Below are 20458 nucleotides of genomic sequence, written 5' to 3' on the forward strand. Positions count from 1 at the left end.
CTATCTTCCTAAAAAGTTTGCATTTATTGAGGACTCACCATGTGCCAGGCACATTCTGAGCACTTGGCATGTATTATTAATTCATCTAATCCTCAACGAAGCTATGAGATATGTATTATTATTATCATCCCCATTTTATAGAAGAGAAAATTGGGACACAGAAAGGTAAACCAACTTGCCTTAAAACTCACATAGCCAGAGACAATGGAGCAGGAATTTGAATCCAGACAGTCTGGCTCAGAGACATGTTCTTAATCACTAAATTATACCGCCTGTTCCCATAACGATCTCATTTTTCTAGACCTAGCTCATAAGTTACCTTTACAAATTGGTCCCTGACTCCCCCCAGAAAATGCTCATCATCCCTTCTCTGTGGCCCCACAGCATCTTCTAGCCCAGCGTTTATCACAACATAGTATCTACCTCGTTATTTGTTGCCCCACTAGACCGGAAGCCCCTTAAGGACAGGTACTGTCTACATTCATCTCTGAAATCCAAGTACTACGCAGAACACTTGGCACTTCATTGAATGCTTGCTGTTATGTTTGTTGGATAAAGAAGTTACTATTATCACAGGGCGTTAGCAAAAAACCAAAAAGAAATACTATCAGTTAGCTAGCTAACCATCATTCCCACTTCTCAGGCCTACTGATTCCAAAATAATCAGTGATCCAGGCTTTAGCCAATCCAGAGAGTCAGACCTCCTTCCACAGGAGCCTTCCTTCTCTTTCTCCTTTGGATTTTCTCTGGATGGCAGTCTCTTTCCCATCTCATCTTATCTCATCCTCATCTTATACTAATCTTACACTCATCTCATGTTATACTAATGCCAGGGCTACCTTTACCTGCTTTCCAGAAAGATACCTAGGGAAATGGCACTGTGTCTTACTAAGTCAATGAATAATGATCATGATAATAAAATGAATAGCTAACACTTGTTTAGTGCTTATTATGAGCCACTCATAGTTCTAAAGCATTTTTTTTCAAAACAACTTTTTATTGAAGTATAGTTGATTTACTCTAAAGATTTTATACACAGTAATGTATTACTATAAGCTCTGTCTCAGATGAACTCTGGGACACCCAAGGGCTTTTACCTGTCTGTTCAGCATGAAGCCAGAGGATGCATGGGTTAGAGAACTTCAGAGGGCCTCCAAGGGGACCACCACCTTCCTCTGCATGTTGACGATGAAGAAATTCACTATGAGAGATTCCTGTTTCTTCAAACACTTGCAAGCTCCTAAGTCATTTGAAAAGGGAGGGTGGGCACACCCATAACAACCATTAGGAAATATTAATTCTCAAGTGAAACAGGGGAGAGGCTATTTATTATAGAATACCTCACTGTCATTTTCACTGCATAAGCCCCTGAACACATGAAGGTCTGGGGTTACTGCAAACCTATAGCTACTCAGAAAAGGGTTCTGAAGAAAACTTTAGGTAAAGAAAGAAATAAAACTATTCTAAACATATATAAAATTTTCTGAAATCAGTTAAACAGGTTCAGAAACAACAGGTTTCTACTACACAAAGAGAACAGGCCATATTCACTTTCAGGTAAGCAGTAAAAGCTTGTCTGGGACACTTTGCTATAAGCCAACAAGTCTAGTCTCGCTGGAATGCCTTTCCCACAGTACAAAAGTATGCTGTATATCCAGCTCATCAACTTTCTTTTTAAATATGTCTAAAATTAATGAAAAATGCTTCTGACTAATTCAGTACTCTACTAGCACAAAGATCACTGAAGAAAGAACTGCACACTTATTCTTAAGCCACTATCCACTCTGTCAGCATCTATTATGTTATGCAGCACTAGGTAATTTAACTCTCAAATCTATACTCTACCACTCTGGGTGATTGCAACTTATCAGCTTGAAAGTGATCTTTCCCTTCCTGATCCAATTCTACTTCCTGAAACCCTAACACAAGAGGAGAGACCCCTCGTCTTTCCCTATCACTGGTCACTCAGAGAGGACCTTAGAGGGAAAAATGTAATAGATATCTTACTTATCTGGAGGCTAGAATACAGCCTCAAACTAAAAGAAAGATGAAAGAAGTCCTCCAATCTTCTTTTAGAGACTCTAGAGCTCTTGCTTAGAACCTACTGTTCTTACGAAAACACATTCTCAACTCCTTACTAATTTAGAAGTCGCAAAATAAGGAGAAATGATAAGAACTGATTAATAAAAGGGGCAGATAGTAACAACCAAGCTCTAGACTCATACCATAAAACGATACAAAAATGAATGTTCATCAGAGTGTCCCTGAGTTCTCCAAAAGTTTTTGGGAGATTTCTATTTAAATGTTTAAAAATAAAATGTTTGGATACTGGAAAGTATAAACTTCATTTATCTAGAATATGCATTATCGACAGGGTGATACTGCCCTCAAGGGAGCAAAAACACCTTAGATATTACAGTGATGTGTGGCGCTCTCCCAAAATCTTATTCTTCAGTATAAAATTTCATGGAGGGGAGGGAGGGAAACACAATTAGGAAAAAAATTTCTAAAAAGGCTTCAGGGGCAGGGGGGATAATAGAAAAGGATTAAGAAACACTGATGCAGAATACTCATTTGAGTGGAATACTTCATAACCCCTGTCAATACCAAATGTTGCTATAAATATCTAATGTGTATAACCATCCATATAGTAGGTCCTCTACTCTGCCAGATAAGGTATCGCTTCCGGTACTACAGAAAAGTACACCTAAGTGGTGATCACTTTGTAATGTATAGAAATATCAAATCAGTATGTTGTGCACTAGGAATCAACATCGTGTTCTAGATCAATTATACTTCAAAACAAACAAAGTCATAGAAAAAGAAATCAGATGTGTGGTTACCAGAGGCTGGGGGTGGGGGAAGTGGGAACTGGATGAAGGCAGTCAAAAGGTACAAACTTCCAGTTACAAGATAAATAAGTACTAGGTATGTAATGTACAACATGATAAATATAACTAACACTGCTGTATACTATACCTGAAAGTTAAGAGTGAGGCCTGAGAGTTCTCATAACAAGAAAAAATCTTTTTCTTTTATTTCGTGTCTATGTAAGTACACTAAACTTACTGTGGTAATAATTTAATGATATATGTAAGGAAAATCATTATGCTGTACACCTTAAACTTACACAGTGCTGTATGTCAATTATATCTCAATAAAACTGGAAGGAAAAAAGTAGATAAAATGACTGATAAAATGAAGATGCAGTCAGAAGTGAACAGAATATGGAGCCAATGAAGATGCATTATTTATGGAGGAAAAAATAAACCATCTAATCTTAGGAAGGAAGGGAGGGAGGGAGGGACGGAAGGAAGGAAGGAGGGACGGAGGGAGGGAAGGAGGGAGGAAGGAAGGAAGGAAGAAAAGTATACCTAACACACGAGACTACAATTTCAAAGTGACCTAACAAAACATGGTTAATGAACTCATAAGGTCATCTCTCTCTTCCCTTCAAGAAAGTCTCCATGTGTAAAGGTGAACTAATCTGTAAGACAGTTTATAAAACCTGCCTCCCACTGGGCAAGCTGCTGGGGCAGAACTCAGCATTGCACAATCAGTTATGAAACCTAAATCAAAATGTCAGCTGACTGCATGCCAGAAAAAATGTATATGGAAACTGTTATAAAAGCAAAGATCAAATAGAAAATGAAGCAAGATTACATAGGCCCTAGGGAAAAACTGTATTGCATTATGCATTTTAAATGTAACAACAACAAAGTAGGGTGCAACTATTTATTGAGGGAGTTGGACTGAGGCAGTAACTCTGGGCCTCCTAACCTCCTAACCCGCTGAGCTAAAACACATCAATCTCCACTAACTGCTATTACCAAACCTGTCTCACCCAGGCACACTTAAGAACTGACTGCCCTCTAACTCTAAAGGGGCTTGGCGTCAGTTGGCTCCCAGCTTTCTTACCTGGCCACTTTGCGCTTGTCATGTGGGTGCAGCTTGGCAGCCATTTCTGGGTCCACCTGGCTTAGGCGTTTGTGGAGTGCATGGCCATCCTCCTTTTCAAGCTCAACTTTCTGGTCAATCACTTTCTCAGTGCCCATCTCCCAGGGCTGTTAAATGAAGGTTTAGTAGTAAATTTAATTCAAAAATTCAACAAACACTGAAACACTGTATGTGCCAGGCACTTTACTAAGTGTTCAGGAACACAGAACAGAGATGAATCAGATCTTGCCATATAGTGAGAGACAGATCATAAACAGAAAATTCCAATACACCATGGTACTGCTGTGAGGCCACAGCAAACAAAGAGGAAAGAGGACTAGCTGTCTAGGAAAGTATTCAGGGAGCACAAGCTACCCAGGCTAACACATCTATATTAACACATCCAGGAGGCTAGTCTTCTCAACAAGTGTAACCAGAGTGGACCAGAATTTCCAGCACATTATAGTTTGCAAAGTCCCACCCTACGCAATAGCATCTCTGTAAGAATGGTTAGTGTCAGATATCTCCCTGACATATAGATTGTTTCAGCCAGGAAATGCTGAATCAGACTAATGTACTGTTAACTTACATGGAGATGCTAATTAATCCACAGAGGAGCATTTTTCCCCCACACAGCCCCTGTCCTTAAGCCAGCCTGGAGAAGCACACTTCACATATGGAGGTGGCATTTGCTTCAGAATATTAAGTAGGAAAGTTAGTACAGTTGCTGAATACCCATTAAAATTAGCCAGCAAGAAAGAAGAACCCATTTCCTCATTGAATTACAAGTGAACTAAACATACCTTAGCATTGACAAGAACTTTCCAGAGCAGAGACTCAATGTAATAATTGGTTCCTCCCACGACAATAGGAATTTTATCTCGGGCAAATATATCTTCAATGTGAATGTTAAGAAAGACATCACAATATTAATATCAAGAAGAAAATCTGACTCACTTGGAAGTAGGGTATTAGTAAGAAACCACATTCATCATATTTTTGATACTAGACTTCACCGTTTCTCATGAGTTCTCAGAATCATTTCCTATCAGTTCTGGAGGGACTTGCATAAACCATGGACAGATGCATGATGGTAATTCCTTCCAATTCGAGAACTTTCTAGGCCTTGCTGCTAAAACTCAAAGCTTGCTTAGTATTCAAAATCAGCTTAACAAGCACAAGCCTAAGGACTCTCACAGAATTAAGTGTCAACTGCTCAGGAAGCCACTAAGATGATATCCACTGTGTGACTTTGCCTTCTAAGGCAAATTACAAGCTGGTTTCTCTAAGCCGTAGTTCTTAGACTCATCTTCACCATTTTGTGGTAGTAGTGCACATTTTAGCCACTTGAGACTCTACCAGATGAACTGGGAAGCACAGGCTGTGAAGACAAACAGATTTCAATTACCAGCTCCAACACTCAGCAAGTCATTCAACCTGTCTGAGCTTCAGTTTCCTCACCTGTAAAATCCTCATGTTTTTTTTTTAATTCTGGCTGTGTTGGGTCTCCATTGTTGTGCGTGGGCTTTCGCTAGTTGTGGTGATCGGGGGCTACTCTTCGTTGTGGTGCACGGGCTTCTCATTGCGGTGGCTTCTCTTGTTGTGGAGCACGGGCTGTAGGCTCATGGGCTTCAGTAGTTGTGGCTCGCGGGCTCTAGAGCGCAGGCTCAGTAGCTGTGGTGCACGGGCTTAGGTGCTCCACGGCATGTGGGATCTTCCCGGACCAGGGCTTGAACCCATGTCGCCTGCATTGGCAGGTGGATTCTTAACCACTGCACCACCACAGAAGCCCCTCATGAGTTCTTATGAGCATTACACGTGACAGTGCAAATAAAATCCCTAAGACAATGCCTGAAATACTTTTTACAACTGAGTAAGCACTCAATTTACTTTAGTCATTATTTTTACACCACTGCTACTTGGAATTTTTCTCTTTAGAATCTCTGTTGAACAGATAATTATCTGCTTTAAGAAGAGCTTTCCTTCTGAGAATAACTGATAAAGAGACTTTCAACCCAGATAAAGACTCATTTATACACTTCTTCCCCTTGCCAGCCAGTCTGTGGGCATAGAGATAGATGACCTCTCTTCTGTCAGAAACCCTCTATAAGAGGTTGGGGTAGGGTGGGGAGAAAGATGTTACTGATCAAGGAGCATAAGGAAGAAACGTGTCTATTCGTTTTTTAAAAAGAGAAACAAATTCTATATCCCCCCCTATAAATTAAGTATAAGAAACATACAATTACACAGTAATTGTAATAAAACTTCAAATATATAATCTGACTAACAAAGGGAAAGGAAGCAAGGAAAATAAAAGGGGAAGGGGAAATGGTGAGATACCAGAAGGGAGAGATGGAAAAGAGGGAGGGAGATGGGATAGGAGTTATTTGGTGGGAAAAGGTTTAATATGTTTGCCCAAGCCATGAAGCAACTGTGATGCTAAGCAAAAACCTTTCTCTCTGGGCCTCAGTATCTACTACCCTCACCTGTCAAATCAAGAAGGTTGATTGAATATTTCTTAAGGTACTTTCAGTTCTGACACTCTGATTCTAGGTTCTTACTTAAATTCACAAATCTCCAATCCTCTAAGTGATCTGATTAAGTCATCCCCTGTTGTTGCTGCCCTTTAACTCTTTTAATTAGCTCTCCACTTTCCATCAGTTCTTTCTGAACAACTGAACTGTCTTACAGCAACAATGTTCATTTGGTGATATGTTTTTTGTTTTTTGGGGTTTTTTTGCGGTACGCGGGCCTCTCTCTGTTGTGGCCTCTCGCGTTGCGGAGCACAGGCTCCGGACGCGCAGGCTCAGCGGCCATGGCTCACGGGCCCAGCCGCTCCGCGGCATGTGGGATCTTCCCAGAGCGGGGCACGAACCCGTGTCCCCTGCATCGGCAGGTGGACTTTCAACCACTGCGCCACCAGGGAAGCCTGGTGATATGTTTTAATGTGCAAAGGGCTTTCATATACATTACTTCATCTGATACAAGTGCCTTATAAAGCAGGTAGGGCAAGAATTGTTATCCGTATTTTAATCTCTGCCCACTTGATAGGCAAAAAAATATTATCTCATTATTTTGATTTGCATGGCCTCGATTAACGGCAATGGTAAACTCTTTTTCATGTTTATCACCATTTATATTTCTTCCTTTGTGAATTACTACTCATGCTCTTTAAGTATTTTTTGAGTTCTTCATATATTAAGTATACTAATGTTACAGATATTTTCCCCCTGGTTTATAGTCTGTTTTTGTTGTTGTTTTCAAATTTTTAATTTTTTGGCCGCATCTAGTCTTTTTAATTTTGTTTCTAGTGAGCTGGGTTTTTATTTTTAATTATAAAATATTCAGTACATACAAAAGAACATTTGCAGCATATGTAAATAATAAAGCCTAAAAATAAAACAAATACTCATGAACCCAATGTAAGAAAGTGAATATTATCAATTCTTTTGAAGCTTCCTATGTAGTAATTCCCATCACAACCCCTTATTGCCCCTCTCTGAGGGAACCATTGTCTTGAATTGTTTTGTGTATTGTTTGTTTTTCATCATTCCCTTGCTTTTCTTTACATTATTACTGATGTATATAAAACCCTAAACAACATATTGGTTAACTTTGCTTGCTTTTTAACTTTTATAATAAAATGGTATGACCATCTATGTATCCTTCTATAATCTCCCACATTTTATGTTGTTTCTGAGATTCTTCCACATTGACTGATGCATGTAACTGCAACTTATTCATTTTCACTGCTGAAAAAGTACTTATATGAACAAAGCACATTTTATACATTCTTCTGTAAGTAGGACTTTGGGTATTTATATGTTTTTGCTGTTAAGAGCAATAATGTTAAAATTAGATCTACCACCTATCTCCTGGTATACTTGTGGCAAGGCTTCTCTAGGGTAGATACCTAGGAATTGAAATGGTTGAAATACTTTCTTGCCAGTACGAATTCTTAATTCTAACATATCCAAATCTAGCTATTTTCCTCAAAAAACCCCCCAAAAAACAAAAAAAAACTATTATGGGCACAGATGGTAGTGATGGCTGCACAACAATGTGAATATATTTAAGACTACTGAACTGTACACTTATAAATGGTTAAGATGGTAAGTTTTATGTATATTTTACACAATAAAAAGGAAAAATTGAATTAAAAAATCCTTAAAAAAAAAAGACTGTATCTACAAAGTCCTTCCCTACTCTAAAATCACGTAACTACTCAATTATATATTATCCCATTTGTTTCAAAGTTTTGTTAAAAAAATACATATTTACTTAACTCTGAAATCCATCTGGAATTTATGTCCATATAATAAGGAACTGATTTTTTTTCCCAAAAATAATTAACTGTCCCAGGAATAATTATTAACTACTACATTCTTTCTCCACTGTTTTGAAATGCCACCTTGATCATAAGCTAAATATATACATCCTTTTGAATTTGTATCTGACTTTTCTAATCTGTGCCATAAATTTGTCTAGTATTATGTAAGTTCCATGCTATTATAATTATTATGAATTTTCAATACGTTTTAATATGTAGCAGTCCAGATATTAAAGGCAGTCTGTCTGGACATTAAAATATAAGGGCAGCCCCCGCCTTATGTTATTCTTTTTTCCAAAATTTCCTGGTGTTACCCACAACAATTTTTTCCTAATCCCTTTGGAATTCTAACTATAATTCCATTATATTTATAAATTAATTTCTTATCCCCATTTAAAGGGTGGGAAAGTGAAGCTCAGAGGGGTAAATGCTTTACCCAATTAAATTTTTGTAGTCAGACGAGGCAGTTCTAAAACTAGGACATGGATTTTCTGGCTCCTAAATCAGTGTTCTCTCCACTAAAATGGCACCTCTCAAATTTTAACATGCATGTGAATCACCTGCGACTCTAGTTAAATGCAGATTCTGATTCGGTAGGTCTAGAATGAGGCCCAAATCCAGCACTTCTACAAGCTCCCAAGTGATGCTGATGCTGCAGTCTGAGGACAAGACTCAGAGTAGCAAGAACACTATATCTTTTCAATCCAAGTAGTTCTCATGGGAATGCTACTATTGATCTTGGGTACCTCTGCTTAGGAGAAATTGTCACTAGAAAGAAAACTTTCTTGGCTTGGGCTGCCTTGCAGCCACCAAGCCTAGTTGCTGTCTTTCCTAAGGATATCAGAGCAGTTGCTTTGTTCCTGAAGTCCACCACTGTGTAATTTGTCACAAGAGGATCCACAAAGCTGATCATGTGGTGCTGGCACATTCTCTGCTCTTGGGCAGAAACCTTGTTGGTGATGATGTCTAGGCCTTCATAAACCTAGGGGAAAGAAAATTAGCATGAGAAAGTCATCTATCTCCATAAGATGCACACTTGATGGGCAGAAATGGTGATCTATTCCTCTCTGCAGCCAAACACTTGACTGACCCAAAGCACCAGAGGAAATGTGTTCTAACCAGAGTGCAGCCAGATCCACATTATCCAAGACAAAGGAAACAGAAGAAAACAGAACATTGGCTTTCTTATCAAATAGTGGCTATTAACTCAGACTTAAAGATAAAAAGTATATGTAAATCGGTGCCCAAATAAGAACTAACTCTGCAAGATTAACTGGAGGTTCTTTGGCCTGAACTTCAAGCATTTAGAAGTGGGCAGGTTGTTACTACTTACCACAAGTCTCCAGAAAGGTAACATTTTGCATTGCTCATAGTTCTACTTCAAATGCTTAGATATTTTTTGGATTTAAATGCTCTGAAAGGTTTTTAGAATTTGTAAAAGATTGGCTCCATTTGTGGAGAAGTGGCCTATTTACAAAGATATATATAAAACACACACATACACGCTTTGAAGTCAGAACCCCTAATACTGCTGAACTGTAGTAGAAACAGTGTGCCAAATTACTGCTTCAGGAGGTCAGCAAATGCAGTCTAAATACTCAAAGGCAATATCCTGTCTGTAAGCTCTTGATCTGCCAATTAAACTAAAAAGTTCAAGTGTACTTTTTCTAAATGCAAGGTCTCAGATGGAGAACAGATCTGAAAATACTAGTTTGAAAATAGGGATGAATGCTTTGGGATTAAATGTTCTCTCTGTAATCACTGATTCTACAGGGAGCACTGAATGAACAAATAATAAGTTCCACAGAGACCACAAAGATGTTAAGAACATTTTTTCATCTCACATTTCCCTTTACTTATATGGGTGTCAAATAAGTACAGTACAGTATAATGGTTAGGAGGAAGGACCCTGGTGCCAGGCTGCCTCAGATCAATTCCTAGCTCTGCCACTTACTAGTTATTTGTACTTGGAGTAGTCAGTTACTAACCTCTGCGTGCCTTAATACCTCATCAGTAAAATGAGGATAATAATATCTATCTCATATGGTTGTTGTGTAATTAAATGAGTTAATACATGTAAAGAACTTAGTTTTTGCCTGGCAGATGGTAAATACTATATAAAGGTCACTACATTACTACCCATATTACTACCATCAATACTATCACAACACAAGAAGAATGGGAAATAATTTTAGTGTCACTATCACTCTGAAGCCTCTGTGCTCCTAGCTACTGAGGTTACTTACTCAACAAGGATATAAGCTATCTTCAAGCAAAAAGAAAACTGTTAATTAGTAAGACAGCACACAAGAATCTAAAAAAAGAGTGGATATATGTATATGTATAACTGATTCAGTTTGCTGTACACCTGAAACACACTGTAAATCTATACTGCAATAAAAATTTTAAAAAAAGAAACCTTATAGTACAACTTTCTCTGAAATAAATAAACCAACAGCCCTCTTTAAAAAAAAAACCAAAAAACAAAACAACACACAGAAAATATATAAATAGAGCCATAGAGAAAGAACTAGTTTTGCCTTTTTTTTTTTTTTAGAAGGATATTTATTTATTTTTGCTGTGTTGGGTCTTCATTTCTGTGCAAGGGCTTCATCTAGTTGTGGCAAGTGGGGGCCACTCTTCAGCGCGGTGCGCAGGCCTCTCACTATCGTTGCCTCTCTTGTTGCGGAGCATAGGCTCCAGACGCGCAGGCTCAGTAGTTGTGGCTCATGGGCCCAGTTGCTCCACGGCATGTGGGATCCTCCCAGACCAGGGCTCGAACCCGTGTCCCCTGCATTAGCAGGCAGCCTCTCAACCACTGCGCCACCAGGGAAGCCCTAGCTTTGCCTTTAACTAACTCATTTATCTGTGCCTGACAAGAGAACTGCATTCTTACACCTGAATATTGATGGAATCTTAAATCATAGGGTGTTCTTTTCCCTGTATCTTGAACAAGACTTCTTTCAAACATTAGACCACAGTATACAGTAGGGTATACTGTACACTGTGGTCTTCTGTGCAAATTAAGAAAACTAAAGGAGGGAAAAAGAATTAATAATTGTGTGCCTCTCCTTCTTTTCCCACAGCCTTCAGTTGGCTCTATTGAAGCTTAGATTCCAAATGACCCAATGTTAAAAATCAAGCAACAGGGCTTCCCTGGTGGCGCAGTGGTTGAGAGTCCGCCTGCCGATGCAGAGGACACGGGTTCGTGCCCCGGTCCGGGAAGATCCCACATGCCGCCGAGTGGCTGGGCCCATGAGCCATGGCCGCTGAGCCTGCACGTCTGGAGCCTGTGCTCTGCAACGGGAGAGGCCACAACAGCAAGAGGCCCGCGTACCGCCAAAAAAAAAAAAAAAAAAAAAAATCAAGCAACAACTTGATTTTGCCAAAAGAGGACTTCTGACCTCTGTAAATAGATTCTCATTTTTAACACTGAGATTAACGTTAAGAAAATGTATAGTTGCAAATGCATAATTATCAGCCCCCACCTCCAGAAAAGCCAAAATGTAAACATCTCTACCAGCACATTCTATCAGATATGTAGATAAATTTGAAGATATATTTTCATCCTGTGTTCTGCCTTTAGGTGTATTTTCTAGAGCCCCTTAAAATGGCCAGTTTTAATAGATAAACACATAAACATAAATCAAACAGAGGGGACTTCCCTGGTGGTGCAGTGGTTAAGAATCTGCCTGCCAATGCAGGGGACATGGCTTCGAGCCCTGGTCCGGGAAGATCCCACATGCTGCGGAGCAACTAAGCCCGTGTGTCACAACTATGGAGCCTGTGCTCTAGAGCCCGTGAGCAACAACTACTGAGCCCACATGCCACAACTACTGAAGCCTGTGCACCTAGAGCCCATGCTTGCAACGAAGAGAAGCCACCACAATGAGAAGCCTGAGCACCGCAACAAAGAGTAGCCCCCTGCTCGCAGCAACTCGAGCAGCAACGAAGACCCAACACAGCGAAAAATAAGTAAATAAATAAATCTATTAAAAGAATAATAATAAATCAAACAGAAGGTAACCCTAGAACTAAGCTCACCTTATTTGCTGAAGGAAGTAGCCTAATGTACTGTTTATGGTATATTTACAAATGTCAATGAATATCAGGAAGAAGAGCATTAATGGTTGAAAAAAAACAGAGTTCTTGCTGGTAGAGTTAACAAACTAAAAACTGTAACTGAATCTTGGTTAACAGTGTAAACTGTCATCTCTGAGTGACTTGTTAACCCTTTGTTTCCTGTACCATCAGATTAAAAGAAACTGATCATAAAGATATAGGTGATACAAACTAGGTATCTGAAGATAAAAGAATTATTGTTAACTTTTAGGTATAATATGCTTTTATGGTTATGTTAAAAAAAGAGTACTTAACTTTGACGTATACAGTATTTTGAAGTACATACAAATGAAAGTATATGATGTCTTTTTTTAAAAAAAGAAATCAGGGGACTTCCCTGGCAGTCCAGTGGTTAAGACTTCGCCTTCCAATGCAGGGGGAGCGGGTTTGATCCCTGGTCAGGGAGCTAAGATCCCACATGCCTCAAGGCCAGAAAACCAAAACGTAAAAGAGAAGCTATATTGTAACAAATTCAATAGAGGCTTTAAAAATGGTCCACATCAAAAAAATCTTTAAAAAAATAAAATTTTAAAAAGAAAAAAGAAATAGGAGCTGCATAGGTAAAGGATTAGTGGTTGCCAGAGGTGGGGGCATGGGGTGGACAAAACAGATGAAGGCAGTCAGAAAGCACAAACTTCCAGTTATAAAATAAATAAATCACAAGGCTATAATGTACAGCATGGTTAATAATACCGCTATTGCATATTTGAAAGTTGCTAAGAGTAAATTTGAAAATCTCATCCCAAGGAAAAAATAATTCTGTAACTATGAATGATGATGGATGTTAACTATACTTATCATGGTGATCATTTCACAATATATACAGATGTCAAATCATTTTGTTGTACACCTGAAACTTATATAATGTTGTATGTCAACATTTATACCTCAATTAAAAAAATATTAGAGGTAATTCAAGGCTATGTCTATAATGATGTTGCTTCACTCTTTTCCGATATAATATGACTTCTTTTGACAGGTACTGATATGCTGTTATAGTTGTGTTTACAAATGACGAGGCAGCTTGCGATCACAGTCACTGTGTATTTTAAAATTTTACTCATAAATTGTTAACAAGCAAGAAGGCAAAGGTAGATGAAAGGCATATGTACCTGCACTGTACAAGAGCAAGAATGATGCTGAGAAAATATTTGTTAATAACGACACAAGAGGTATGGATCACTGAATCAAACACACAGCTATGATGCAAGTAAAATTCACAATACACTACTTATATTATAACATTGTTTTATGCTTTATTTTGCTTTAACAGAAAAAAAGGAAGTTTATATATTATAAATCAACTATACTTCAATTTAAAAATTAATTCGTTTTAAGTTTATGATGACTGGGGTCTGCGTTCCAATAGTGGGGGAGGAAGGACAGATTATAATTGGAACAAGATTGGCCAAGTGTTCATAATTATTGAGGCTAGGTGACAGATATATGGGAGTTCAACTGCTATTTGCTCTATTTTTTTATATATTGGGAAATTTCCATAACAAAAGGAGTCTTTAAAAATTTTTGGAAGCACTTCACACCCATTAGGATGGCTATTATTAAAAAAACAAAACAAAACAGAAAATAACAAATGTTGGTGAGGATGTAGAGAAATTGGAATTCCTGTGCACTGCTGGTGGGAATGTAAAATGATGCAGCTGTTGAAAACAGTACAGCGGTTCCTCAAAAAATGAAAAGTAGAATTACCATATGATTCAGAAATTCCGCTTCTCGGTATGTACTCAAGAGAACTGAAAGCAGGGAGTTGAACAGATATATATATACACCCATGTTTATAGCAGCATTTTTCACAACAGCCAAAAGGCAGAAGCAACCCAAGTGTCCATCAGAAATAAATGGATAAACAAATGTGTTCTATACTTACAATGGAAGATTATTCAGCCTTAAAAAGAAAGGAAATTCTGACATGGATGAACTTGCTGTGACATGGATGAACCCCAAAGACATTATGCTAAGTGAAGTAAGCCAGTCCCAAAAGGACAAATATTATGATTCCATTTATATGACATATATAGAATAGTCAAATTTTGAAACAAAGTAGAGTGGTGGTTGCCAGGGGCTGGGGCAGAGAGGAATGGTAACTTAGTGTATAATGGGTACAGAATTTCAGTCTGGGAAGAGGAAAAAAGTTCTGGAGATGGAGAATGATAATGGTTGCAGAACAACCTGAATGTGCTTAATGCCACTGAAATGGTTGGTAAAATGGTAAGTTTTATATATTATGTATATTTTTCCACAACTTTAAAAAGACTTGATGATAGATTTTAGGTACAATGAGAAACTAGTGAAAATTAGCAAAATAAAATAAAAATGTCAAAGATTTGTTGAATTTTTCAATTCTTTTGAATATATACCCAGAAGTAGAAATGCTGAATCACATGGTATTTTTCAAAATTATTGAGAGGGCTGGTAGTGCTCTATTTCTTGAACTGAGTTGTGATTACACAGGTATTTTCACTTTTTGATAATTTATTGAACTGTGCAGTTATGAATTATGTGTTTTATGGTGCACATTATTTATCAATTAAAATCATACTGCTAAAAAAATCATACTGCTAGGCCAAAAAGCAAAAACAGAGCAATATTTTATACATTTGCATTAAGGATAAATATCTAAACAAACCTAGAAACCAATCAGCTTTATAAATGTCACATTTGGTCCATATTCTTATTATAAATGTCACAATTGGGCTTATAATTTTATTACCTGTCTAGAAAACATCATTCCACAAGAACAGGTTTGTAGCTGACTGCCTGACATTTTGCCTATTTTCCACCTTTAATTATAGTTTCAGTGTGACTCTACCTATAGCATAGTCAGCTCTAGGTGCTAGAAGAACTAAAAGGATCTGTGTTATCTTTTAAAGGCAGCACGTCACTCTGTTCCATTTCCCATTCTCCCAGAGGACACCTGTGATCTGCGTACATAGAAATGACTAGATAAAATGCTTCTCTGCACAAATTAGATTTCGACAATACTAAGGGAACTCTGGCCTCTTTGTAAGACTTGATAACTGAAATAATCTGAGAAATTGCAGGTTTAACCTATTTAGCCAATTATCAACAAAACTGGCTTATCTCAGCAAACATTTACTGAGAGTCTACTGTGTGCCAGGTACTCAGCAAGACGTTAGGAGTGCAAAGACTTAAAAGGGTCCTTGTCCTCAAGGAGTCCAGCTAGCTAGAGACACAAATATACTATAAGGATATAAGTGATATAAAGTTTATAAGAGAGAGATTAAAGATTGACTTACAATCTTCTCTAAATATCATGATCATTAAACATTTAATGTTCTAGGTATTTAACTGGGTACTATAGGGAAATAACGCCTCTTTGTCTCACCTCTATTGAGAGGTTATTTTCAGACTGAAAAAATTCTGAAAAAAGGCTACAAGGCCGAAATAACCCAAACTCTCCAAACCAACAGAGCTCAAGTGCCCAGAGGAGCTAATGAAGGTGAGGGAAATCTACAACAGAGACCTAGAAGAAAACCAGCAGAATCTAGAGCTGTGGTTGTTTGTAAGCCAGAAGTGAATTAGTCCATCAGGGGATGCTTGGCAACGTCTAGAAACATTTTTGTTGTCACAATTTGGGGGTGGGGATGCTACTGGCATCTAGTGGGTAGAGGCCAGGGATGCTGCTAAACATCCTACGATACACAAGACAACCCCCTGCCCCCACAACAAAGAATTATCCAGCCCCAAATGTCGAGAGTCTCAAAGTTGAGAAACCCTGATCCAAAGAAATTTCACCTCGGAGAAACTCCCCAAAAAGCTGTACAGCCACAGGTCCCACTCCTTGAAGCTCCAACCCTTTGGGGTTGGCATGCTGTAGGATGGCCCTAATGAGTGTGCTAACCAGCAGAGACACTGGGAAGATCCTGGAGCTCTGTCCAAGTGCTGGCTGGCTATGATGCACCAACACAGCTGTCTACAAGCAAAAGGAAAAGCTACCCACCACTAATTTGGTTCCATCCTCTCAAGTTACCTTCCCCCTTTTGACTTCATTTACTTCCTAATCCAAATTAGATGCTGAAGCCCTTCAATCCCTTTCTTGCCTCTAGGGATTACACCTGCCTTGAAAACCACCTATCCATCCACCTTCTCTGCTGGCTGCCCACCACTGCTCCATGGCTATCTCCCTCACTGAGATCACTAACAAACCCTGACTGCCAAATATAACATCCTTCTGCTAAGCTCTCAAAACATGTAATGGAAATACAACAATCTGATACTCCTGAGCTCTCCTTCATAAATCATTCTCCTTTGGGGACTTCTCTGGTAGTCCAGTGGTTAAGAAACCACATTCCAATGCAGGGGATGCGGGTTCGATTCCTGGTCAGGGAACTAAGATCCCACATGCCATGAGGCAAGTGAGCCCACGCGCTGCAACTACTGAGCCAGAGCCACAACTAGAGAGAAGCCCATGTCGCAACGAAAGATCCTGCATGCCGCAATAAAGATCCCGCGTGCCACAACTAAGACCCAATGCAGCCAAATAAATAAATAAAATAAAATTTAAAATAAATAAATAAATCATTCTCCTTTGGGACTTCAAATGGCACCATCTTCTCCAGGTTTTCTTCCTATCTCACTGGACCTTCCTCAGTTTACTTTACTGAGGCCAGCCACTGATCTATTAGCAATGTCTGTCATGGGAACAATATGGAGAAATGGCAGTCTTTATGTCATCTACCTGCCATTTCTGTACTATAAACTTTCTCTGGGTGACCCCCATGGCTTCTACAACCATTTTTTGTGCTGATAACTCCCGAAACCCTATCTGCAATCTAGTTCTCTCTCATGATGCTAGAACTGTACATTTAACTGCCTAGTGGACACTTCCATCATCTATGGGAGGTATATAATATAGTGATGAAGCAGTTAACAGTAAGGACCCTAGAGTCTGCTTGCCACGATTTAAATCCTGGCTTCACAACTTACTAGCTATGTAACCTTGGGCAAGGCAGTAACCTCTCTGTGCCTCATAATCCTTATTTATAAAGTAAGGATAATCTTAAATCTACCTCAAAGGATTATTGTAAAAATTAAATAAATGATACAGCAAAGCATATGGAATAGGCCTGCCCTATAGGAAGCAGCAATAAATGTTAGGTAGCTATCATCATCATCATCATCACCCCAAACAGGCACCTGAAACCTGCTATGTCCAAACTGACCTCCTTATCTTCTAACCCATACTTGAGTGAACCACCTCGATAATCAAACCAAAAATCTTTAAGTGATCCTAGTATCTCTGTCTCTCTCCCCTCACATTTCCAATCTGTCTCAACTTCTATTCACACAAGTTCCTAAAATTATCTCAAAGCTTATCACCATTACATTTCCCACTGCCATTATATCAATAGAAGGCTTCCTGATTTCACAGCTGAACTGTTCCATCAGCTTCCTCATTGATCTTCCTTCCTTTAGCGTATAACTGTTCCAATTTAGTCCACACTGCAGCCGGTGATGTTTCTAAAATCAAAATATGGCTTCATGCAGCCCCGAACTCTTTAGCACCACCTCTAATGAAAGCCTGCCTTGAGAACTCTCCCCAGTCCTCCCCCATCCATGCTTGTCCTCCATGCTTCCACATTACCCTGTATTTACCTCTATCACAGAACTTCTTGTACATGTGAAGTATTTTGATCTCCCCCACTAGACTACAAGTTCTGAGGGAAGACTGTATTTTATCTCTAGTCTCAGCACCTGGTACAGTGTCTAATACATGGAATATACTCAATTAGTACTCTGTGCCAGAGGTACAGAGTGCTAGATCTTATGCTAAGAGTTTCACACCCTATGATATTATGTTGCCTCATTTCACCAGTGAGGAAATAGAAACGTAGACACATTAGGTAACCTGCCTGAAGTCACACAGCTAGTTAGTGGCAGAGATAAACTTTGAATCCATGTCTTCTGACTTCACAATCAGTGTTCTTTTCCCACTATATTGCTAATCTCTGCTCTGTACAAATCAGCTTTGTGACTTTGGAAAGTCAGTTTTCATGTCTGGAACCTCAAGTTCCTCATATCTAACATCCTTTCTAGTTCTAATAGCCCAAGCTTCAGGAAAAGTTTTGGCATAGGAAGATAAAAGGAAAAAAAAATTTTTTTAAAGATGTTGACACTTGCCAGAAAGTTGATTTTCCTTTTTGATTAAAGGAATTTGAATTTGGTTATTCAACTGAAGAGATGTTGAAGAGTAGAGAAAAAGTCAGTCTCTTGGCTAACTTTTCTTTAATAAAAGGATACCTTTTAAAAAAATTTACACTTCACTACATTGGAAACAATGAATTAGCTGCAGGAACATCATGGCAGGCGACTACTCCTTTTAGCTTTGTTTAGCAGAGATCCAACTGCAGACACGTTGAATAAACAGCCAGAGTAAGATGCCCAGGAAGCAGGAGAACCAGTACCTTGACCTGTTCAGTCAGTCTGGTAAAAGGAGTGGTTTGGAATTTATAATGCCAATCATGACTTTTACTTTCTTATGGCTATCTCTCTTCAAAGGAAAAGGGATTAGAATCACATAAAGCTATGCTTATCAAATTAAGAAGTGCACACAGGGCTTCCCTGGTGGCGCAGTGGTCCGCCTGCCAATGCAGGGGACACAGGTTCGATCCCTGGTCCAGGAAGATCCCACATGCCACGGAGCAACTAAGCCTATGTGCCACAACTACTAAGCCTGCGTTCTAGAGCCCTTGAGCCACAACTACTGAAGCCCACGCACCTAGAGCCCGTGCTCTGCAACAAAGAGAAGCCACCGCAATGAGAAGCCTGCACACTGCAACGAAGAGTAGCCCCTGCTCGCCACAACTAGAGAAAGCCCACGCATGGCAACAAAGAGCCAACGCAGCCAAAAATAAAATAAAATAAAATAAACAAATAAGGAAAAAGAAGTGCACACAGCGAGTTCACTGGTGGCCTAGTGGTTAGGATTCTGGGCTTTCACTGCTGTGACCTGGGTTCAATTCCTGCTCAAGGAACTGAGATCCCACAAGCCTCACAGCACAGCCAAAAAAAAAAAGTGCATACATAATATGTATGTGATGTATTCTTCCAGAGCATCAATTACTTGGTGGCAACAAGAATTTGAAACATTTGTACATCTGAATAAATATAGACAGATAAGAACAGAGAATGCAAAATTAGCACATACTTGTAAGTTAAAATGAGAAACTTTGCAGTGCAGAGTCTATGCTGTGGCTGCTTAGAAGTCCACCTGCAGGGGACTTCTCTGGTGGTCCAGAGGTAAAGAATCCACCTTCCAAAAAAAAAAAAAAAAAAATCCACCTTCCAATGCAGGGGACACAGGTTCACTCCTTGGTTAGGGAACTAACATCCCACATACTGCAGGCAAACTAAGCCCACGCACCACAACTACAGGGCCCATGCGCCCTGGAGCCTGTGCGCCACAACTAGAGAGAGAAAACCCACAAGCCACTACTAGAGAGAAGCCCAAGCACTGCCAACGAAGAGACTGCATGCTGCAACGAAAAGATCCCGCGTGACGCAACTAAGACCCAACGCAGCCAAAAAGAAATAAATAAAATAAATATAAAATTTAAAAAAAAAGCAAAATGTTAAAAAAAAAAAGTCCACCTGTAAACACTGATGAAGCATGGATATAAGGAAATTCAGAGATAATGTAACCAGTCTTATCACCTAAATTTTTTTTTTTTTTTTTTTTTTTTTTTGCGATACGCGGGCCTCTCACTGTTGTGACCTCTCCCGTTGCGGAGCACAGGCTCCGGACGCGGAGGCTCAGCGGCCATGGCTCACGGGCCCAGCCGCTCCGTGGCATGTGGGATCTTCCCGGACCGGGGCACGAACTCTCGTCCCCTGCATCGGCAGGCGGACTCTCAACCACTGCGTCACCAGGGAAGCCCTTCACCTAAATTTTATGTTGAGAATACTGAGGCTCAGAGAGCTCCCCTGGCCATATAGCTGATGGTAGTGGAGGCAGGACTAAAGCCGAGATGCTCTGCCTATAACCCAAGCTGTTTCTGCTGCCTCTTATCAGTAGAAGTTTTATCGTCATTT

The 20458-nt window shown here is 39.4% G+C and overlaps 1 protein-coding gene across 2 annotated transcripts in view; it reads right to left on the minus strand.

Annotated features, from left to right (window-relative positions):
- The window catches only part of TRIT1 (tRNA isopentenyltransferase 1), a gene marked incomplete at its 5' end in the record, with an annotated part of 42047 nt that overhangs the window by 8198 nt on the left and 13391 nt on the right, over positions 1-20458 (minus strand). Inside the window, 4 exons of one of the 2 annotated variants that reach the window (XM_082614033.1) lie at positions 1098-1240; positions 3919-4064; positions 4740-4836; positions 9106-9248. In XM_082614033.1, coding sequence (XP_082470159.1) covers positions 1098-1240; positions 3919-4064; positions 4740-4836; positions 9106-9248 — 529 coding nt within the window. The remainder of the gene's footprint in view (positions 1-1097; positions 1241-3918; positions 4065-4739; positions 4837-9105; positions 9249-20458) is intronic. The other variant, XM_082614034.1, reaches the window with a different exon arrangement.

The sequence above is a fragment of the Mesoplodon mirus genome (genome assembly GCF_964341445.2).
Source record: "Mesoplodon mirus genome assembly, chromosome: 3".
NCBI lineage: Eukaryota > Metazoa > Chordata > Mammalia > Artiodactyla > Ziphiidae > Mesoplodon > Mesoplodon mirus.